Consider the following 8,232-nt stretch of genomic DNA (forward strand, 5'->3'; position numbering starts at 1 on the left):
ATTGATGAAAATACAGTTGAAGTCAAAAGTTTACATATACCTTAGCCAAATACATTTAAAAACTCAGTTTTTCACAATTCCTGATATTTAATCCAAGTAAAAAGTGTTTAGGATCACCACTTCATTTTAAGAATGTGAAATTTCAAAATAATAGTTTAGAGAATGATTTATTTCAGCTTTTATTTCTTCATCACATTCCCAGTGGGTCAGAAGTTTACATACACTCAATTAGTGATTTGGTAGCATTGCCTTTAAATTGTTTAACTTGGGTCAAACGTTTTGGGTAGCCTTCCACAAGCTTCCTACAATAAGTTGGGTGAATTTTGGCCCATTCCTCCTGACAGAGCTGGTGTAATGAGTCAGGTTTGTAGCCTCCTTGCTCGCACAAGCTTTTTTCAGTTCTGCCCACAAATTTTCTATAGGATTGAGTCAGGGCTTGTGATGGCCACTCCAATACCTTGACTTTGTTGTCCTTAAGCCATTTTGCCACAACTTGTGAAGTATGCTTGGGTCATTGTCCATTTGGAAGACCCATTGCGACCAAGCATTAACTTCCTGACTGATATCTTGAGATGTTGCTTTCAATATAATAATTTTGCATCCTCACGATACCATCTATTTTGTGTAGTGCACCAGACCCTCCTGCAGCAAAGCACCCCACAACATGATGCTGCACCCCCGTGCTTCACGGTTGGGATGGTGTTCTTCGACTTGCAAGCCGCCCCCTTTATCTCTCCAAACATAATGATGGTCACTATGGCCAAACAGCTCTATTTTTGTTTCATCACACCAGAGGACATTTCTCCAAAAAGTACAATCTTTGTCCCCATGGGCAGTGCAAACCGTAGTCTGGCTTTTATGGCAGTTTTGGAGCAGTGGCTTCTTCCTTGCTGAGCGGCCTCTCAGGTTATGTCGATATAGGACTCGTTTTACTGTGGATATAGATACTTTGTACCTGTTTCCTCCAGCATCTTCACAAGGTCCTTTGCTGTTGTTCTGGGATTGATTTGCACTTTTTCACCAAATACGTTCATCTCTAGGAGATAGAACGCATCTCCTTCCTTAGCGGAATGACGGCTGCATGGTCCCATGGTGTTTATACTTGCGTACTATTGTTCTTCACAGATGAACGTGGTACCTTCATGCATTTGGAAATTGCTCCCAAGGATGAACCAGACTGTGGAGGTCTTGGCTGATTTCCTTTAGATTTTTCCATGATGTCAAGCAAAGAGGCACTGACTTTGAAGGTAGGCCTTGAAATACATCCACAGGTACACCTCCAATTGACTCAAATTATGTCAATTAGCCTTATCAGAAGCTTCTACAGCCATGAAATGTTCTGGATTTTCCAAGCTGTTAAAAACACAGTCAACTTAGTGTATGTAAACTTCTGACCCACTGGAATTGTGATACAGTGAATTATAAGTGAAATAATCTGTCTGTAAAGAATTGCTGGAAAAATTACTTGTGTCATGCACAAAGTAGATGTCCTAACCGACTTGTCAAAACTATAGTTTGTTAACAAGACATTTGTGGAGTGGTTTTAACCTTTCTTGCGCAGGCGTTCCACAGCGACCCACCTCGACAACATCCGGTGAAATTGCAGAGCGCGAAATTCAAACTACAGAAATATAAATATTTAACATTCATGACAATACATGTCATACATGATGCATTGATACATTGATGTCATACATCAAATAAATCTTAACTTCTTGTTAATCCAGCGCTGTGTCAGATCTAAAAGGCTTTTCGGCGAAAGCACACCATGCGATTATCTGAGGACAGCGCCCGCATACAAAAGCATGAAAAACATTTTTCAACCAGGAAGGTGCCCACGAAAGTCAGAAATAGAGATATAATAAATGCCTTACCTTTGAAGATCTTCTTCTGTTGGCACTCCAAAAGGTCCCAGCTACATCACAAATGGTCCTTTTGTTCGATAAAGTTCTCTTTATATCCCAGAAACCCAGTTTAGCTCACGCGCTTCATTCAATAATCCACCAGTTTCCCTCCTTCAAAATGCATACAAAATGAATCCCAAACGACCAATAAACTTTCTCAAACAAGTCAAACAACGTTTATAATCAAACCTCAGTACCCTAAATGTAAATAAACGGTCCAATTAAGACGGAGAATCGTTAGTCTTTACCGGAGATAAACAACAAAGAACGCGCTTCATCCACGCGCATGAAAACACACAGCCAAAATGGAAGCCACTTAGAAAAACTAAAATTCTAGCTAATTTTTCCAAAAACAAGCCTGAAACTCTTTCTAAAGACTGTTGACATCTAGTGGGTACTCTAGGAACTGCAATCTGGGAGGATTTCGCCTCATAATAAACATGCCAGCCATTGGAAACAGTGGTAGGCTGATTATGTTTTTTGGATGTTTTTCCTCGGGATTTCGCCTGCCATATCAGTTCTGTTTTACTCACAGATATTATTTTAACAGTTTTAGAAACGTTAGAATGTTTTCTATCCAAATCTACCAATTATATGCATATCCTAGCTTCTGGGCCTGAGTAACAGGCAGTTTACTTTGGGCACGCTTTTCATCCGGACGTCAAAATACTGCCCCCTAGCCCAAAGAGTATTTATTAATGACTCCAACCTAAGTGTATGTAAACTTCCGACTTCAACTGTATTTACACCCAGTGTGTCGTCGTAATCTCTTTTGGAATCGTCAGTCCTTCTGTTGGAGAGTTCATCCGAGCGTCTCTCTCTCTGCTTCCCTGAAGTCTTCAGTACCATTCAGAAATGTTCTCATAGAATAGATGTTTCGGCGGTTGTCGGTCTTTGCATCCCAGGTTGACATCATTTCTAGCTGCAGAATAGTAATTAGTATCTAAGACAATTTATCACTGCTGAAGTGAAAGCCATCCTCTCTTGGGGAATGCTGCTTTTTAGTTAGCTTTGCGACAGTATCAAAAATACATTTAGGATTGTTCTTATTTTTCTCAATTAAGCTGGAAAAATAGGATGATCGAGCAGCAGTGAGGGCTCTTCGATACTGGACGGTACTGTCTTTCCAAGCTAGTYGGAAGACTTCCAGTTTGGTGTCGCTCCATTTCCGTTCCAATTTTCTGGAACCTTGCTTCAGGGCTCGGGTATTTTCTGTATACCATGGAGCTAGTTTCWTATGACAAATGTTTTTAGGGGTGAGACTGCATCTAGGGTATTATGCAAGGTTAAACGTCCTTGGGTAGGTGGAGGGAGTCTAGAAGGGGCATCTAGGAATCTTTTGGGTTGTCCGAGAATTTATAGCACGGCTTTTGATTGGTTGGGGTCTGAGCAGATTATTTGTTGCGATTGCAAACGTAATAAAATGGTGGTCCGATAGTCCAGGATTATGAGGAAAAACATTAAGATCCACAATATTTATTCAACGGGACAAAACTAGGTATGGCTGTGGCAGTGAGTAGGTTGGAGACATGTTGGACAAAACCCACTGAGTCGTTGATGGGTCTGTGGACTTTTCCATGTGAATATTAAAGTCAACATAAATGTGAATATTATCTGCCATGACTACAAGATCCGATAGGAATTCAGGGAACTCGGTGAGGAACGCTGTATACGACCCAGGAGGCCTGTAAACAGTAGCTATAAAAAGTGATTGAGTAGGCTGCATAGATTTCATGACTAGAAGTTCAAAAGACGAAAATGCAGTCGTTTTTTTTTGGTAAATTGAAATTTGCTATCGTAAATGTTAGCAACACCTCCGCCTTTGCGGGATGTAAGGGGGATATGGTCACTAGTATAACCAGGAGGAGAGGCCCCATTTAACACAGTAAACTCATCAGGCTTAAGCCATGTTTCAGTCAGGCCAATCACATCAAGATTATGATCAGTGATTAGTTCATTGACTATAACTGCCTTGGAAGTGAAGGATCTAACATTAAGTAGCCCTAATTTGAGATGTGAGATATCACAATCTCTTTCAATAATGACAGGAATGGAGGGGGTCTTTATTCCAGTGAGATTGCTAAGGCGAACACCACCATGTTTAGTTTTGCCCCACCTAAATAGAGGCACAGCCACGGTCTCAATGGGGATAGCTGAGCTGACTACACTGACTGTGCYAGTGGCAGACTCCACTAAGCTGACAGGCTGGCTAACAGCCTGCTGCCTGGCATGCACCCTATCTCATTAATTCAAGTAAMAGACACATCTCAACATCAACTGTTCAGMGGAGGCCGCTTGAATCAGGCCTTCATGGTCGAMTTTCTGCAAAGAAACCACTACTAAAGGACACCAATAAAAAGACTTGCTTGTGCCAAGAAACACGAGCAATGGACATTGAACCTGTCATCCAGGCAAAGGGAGGCTACTTTGAAGAGTTTAAAATATAAAATATATTTTTATTTGTTGAATAATTTTTGTGTTATTTCATAGTTTTGATGTCTTCACTATTATTCTACAATGTAGAAAACAGTAAAAATAAAGAAAAATCATTGAATGAGTAGGTGTGTCCAAACTTTTGACTGGTACTGTATGTGTACGTGACCAATAAAATTGCATTTGATTTATTTGGGAATTTGTCCCATTCTTCTCTGGAGATCCTCTCAATGTTTGTCAGGTTAAATGGGGAACGTTGCTCCACAGCWATTTYCAGGTCTCTCCAGAGATGTTCGGTCGTGTTCAAGTCCGGGCTCTGGCTGGGCAACTCAAGGACATTCCGAGACTTGTCCCGAAGCCACTCCTGCAATGTCTTGGCTGTGTGCTTAGGGTTGTTGTCCTGTTGGAAGGTGGACCTTTGCTCCAATCTGAGGACCTGAGCTCTTTGGAGCAGGTTTTCATCAATGATCTCTCTGTACTTTGCTCCGTTCATCTTTCCCTCGATCCTGACTAGTCTCCCAGTCCCTGCYGCTGAAAAACATCCCCACAGCATGATGCTGACACCACCATGCTTCACCATAGGGATGGTGCCAGGTTTCCTCCAGACGTGACGCTTGGTAATTCAAGCCAAAGAGCTCAATCTTGGTTTCATCAGACCAGAGAATATTGTTTATCATGGTCTGAGAGTCTTTAGGTGCCTTTTGGCAAACTCCAAGCGGGCTGTCATGTGCTTTTTACTGAGGAGTGGCTTCCATCTGGTCACTCTACCATAAAGGCCTGATTGGTGGAGTGCTGCAGAGATGGTTGTCCTTCTGGAAGATTCTCCCATCTCCACAGAGGAACTCTAGAGCTCTGTCAGAGTGACCATCAGGTTCTTGGTCACCTCCCTGACCAAGGCCCTTCTCCCCCGATTGCTCAGTTTGGCTGTGCGGCCAGCTCTAGGAAGRGTCTTGGTGTTTCYGAACTTCTTCCATTTAAGAAKGATGGAAGCCACTTCGTTCTTGGGGACCCACAGTCCTGTATCTGAGGTCTACGGACAATTCTTTCGACCTCATGGCTTGGTTTTTCCTCTGACATGCACTGTCAACTGTGGGACCTTATCTAGACAGCTGTGTGCCTTYCCAAAGTATTTATAATCRAATGAATTAACCACAGGTGGACTCCAATCAAGTTGTAGAAACATCTCAAGGATGATCATTGGAAACAGGATAYATCTGAGCTCAATTTTGAGTGTCATAGCAAAGGGTCTCAATACTTATRTAAAAGGTATTTCTGTTTTTATTTTTAATACATTTGGAAATATTTCTAAAAATCTGTTTTCGCTTTGTCATTATGGGGTATTGTKTGTAGGTTTCTGAGGATTYTTATTTCATTTAATACATTTTAGAATAAGGCTGTAACGTAACAAAATGTGTAAAAAGTCCAATGGCGTCTGAATAACTTTTCTGCAAAAGCACTGTATATATTGTTTTTCATAATGTTTTCTTTAACTTGATTAAATGTATTTTATCTAGTGAGCTATATTAGTGAAGAGCTAGGGTTCTTTCCAAAGTATAATTTTATCCATTCATTAGGCATAACCCTTGTTGGCAGTCAGATCTAGTCTATATTTAACTACATCTACATCCACTAAGACATTTAGTTTATGAAATACTAACTGTGGAGTCCCCCGATTTAGCTAATTTAAATGTATCTTCAGACTTCAGTGTAATCACCCATTGCCATTGGAAAATTGCAGTAAAAAAAAAGGCTTTACCTTTATGTTTATGAAAATGACTCTGCTTCATTAGTATGTGCTAATGAATATTGATTGGATGCTGTTGTCATTTAGATTGAACATGGAGGAGCGGCTTGGATCCCTGATTCTGGCCACGGACATCAGCAGGCAGAATAACTATCTGTCAGAGTTCAGGACACACTTGGACAAGAGAGATCTCTGCCTCACTAATGGAGGACATCGGCACTTTATCCTTCAGGTGAGCAATGTGTACCAAATAACAAAAAGAGCATTAATAACTGTATTATCCATCGCCCTTTTCCACTGTTGTGGCATTAAGAGATCATCTCAGAGGCRATGAAGTGTTGCTAAAAGTGAATCGTCCATGCGGTTGAGGCTGATGGAGGAAAGGGAGAGAGCGAGACAGACTGAGCGATATGTTGTCCTTTTCCTGAGTCTCCGCTCTGTTTTCCCCATTGACCCTGTAAAGATAGCTCTGAAGTGTGCGGACATCTGCAACCCCTGCCGACCGTGGAAACTCAGCAAACTGTGGAGCGAGAAAGTGACAGAGGAGTTCTTCCACCAAGGTACTATATCATGAAACCCTGTACTGGGCTAATCCCCTTTAATATTAATCCAGGTGTTTATTAAGATTGCACCCATGTGTGACAGTATGGTTTATATAATGAGTATTAACCAATCCTTCTTTTCATCAGGTGACATTGAGAGGAAACATCATCTTGAAGTAACCCCACTCTGTGACAGGCAATCCAACTCAGTTGCCAATATACAGATTGGTAAAGTTACCCCTCTTAATCTAAGTCCGCTATAAGCATATGATTAATTTAGATTTTATTGTGATTTGGTGTCCTGTCCAGGGTGTGTACGTCAAGCTGCCTCACGCTACAGAAACAATAGATCCTCCTGCCCTCTGGGCCATTCTGGCTCGGACAAGGCTATTTACTGTACTTGTAATGATTTAAAATGTGTCCTACTTAATATTTGTACATTTGCTTGTGGTTGGGGTTTTCTTATCCTGACTTTAGMAGCATTGTGTGATTTATTAGTCAGAACTTGCTCTGAATGAGAGATGTCTCCTTCCCCTGCAGGTTTTATGACGTACGTGGTGGAGCCTCTGTTTGTGGAATGGTCACGCTTCTCCGACACACGGCTGTCCCAGACCATGATGGGCCACCTGAGCCTGAACAAGCAAGGCTGGAAGGAGGGTAGGGACAAGCAGGAGGCTAGCACTAGTAGGGCCTCAGAGGAACAGAGKACTTCTGCTGTCAAGGACTCAAACTCCAAAGAATTACCTCAGGGAAGTAAACGGTCATGACTCGCCAAGAGAGTGAAGTGTCAGGAAGCGAAGAGAATCTCCTCACCGGACAAAAACTACATTACCCATCACTCCCTGCACCACAGCACCTCAGCCACATGCTCCCCATCTAGGTTAACCACTGTTTTTGTTTTTCACATAATTTAACTTAATTTATTGCATTTTGACCCTTTACTTTAACAACATAGAGCAATACATAGATACCTCATGTTGCTTCTGCTGTATTTCGTTTTTTATTTCATATTTTATTTATTTTTACTGTAGTTCTGCTCTGACATCACTAATTTGACATGCCACCCTTTGAATAGAGACCTGAAGGGAATTATTTTAAAAAGACCCTTCTGATTAAAGTGCCATCTGCAAACAATTTGTTTTAATGTTTTTAAAGTGAGGAAACCTTGTATTCAGAGAGAGGTTCATGTTGAGTGATTGAGACAAGCTTCTGTGGGTTTCTCTATTTCAGACTTAGTAATACTTCCTCGTACAATAAATAAKGTGAAGAGCCCACTTCACTGCTGCCTCTTTACAAGCATCTACTTTGTGTTGTATTTTACAAATTAAACATTGGTTCTGTAAAAAAAATAGTACATACTGTATGTGAATAACCACTCACATGAAATAGTTGTCCTGTACATACTGAACAAACATCTGATTGCAGATCAACACACCAAATGCCCTGAAACGACTGTTTTGGTCCGTTTGTTGCTACTTGCACTGTGAACTATAACATGTCTTATGACCCAAGACTCAGTCAGCTCAGAAACTAATTGTGTGAAAAAAAGTATATTGGATGTGGTATGAAATCAATTTCTTTACCTGTATGGTGTTGGGGATTTAACCAT

At 41.1% G+C, this 8,232-nt stretch overlaps 1 protein-coding gene across 6 annotated transcripts in view; it reads left to right on the forward strand.

The window, feature by feature from the left end:
• LOC111956754 (high affinity 3',5'-cyclic-AMP phosphodiesterase 7A) overlaps positions 1-7,828 on the forward strand; it is a 78,897-nt gene extending 71,069 nt beyond the window's left edge. For all 6 annotated transcript variants that reach the window (XM_023977328.2, XM_023977329.2, XM_023977330.2 and 3 more), the window contains exons 10-13: positions 6,169-6,313; positions 6,545-6,641; positions 6,771-6,851; positions 7,164-7,828. In XM_023977328.2, coding sequence (XP_023833096.1) covers positions 6,169-6,313; positions 6,545-6,641; positions 6,771-6,851; positions 7,164-7,390 — 550 coding nt within the window. In that variant the 3' untranslated portion in view covers positions 7,391-7,828. The remainder of the gene's footprint in view (positions 1-6,168; positions 6,314-6,544; positions 6,642-6,770; positions 6,852-7,163) is intronic.
• Positions 7,829-8,232: the final 404 nt, after the last annotated feature.

The sequence above is a fragment of the Salvelinus sp. IW2-2015 genome, linkage group LG32 (assembly GCF_002910315.2).
Source record: "Salvelinus sp. IW2-2015 linkage group LG32, ASM291031v2, whole genome shotgun sequence".
Taxonomy (NCBI): domain Eukaryota; kingdom Metazoa; phylum Chordata; class Actinopteri; order Salmoniformes; family Salmonidae; genus Salvelinus; species Salvelinus sp. IW2-2015.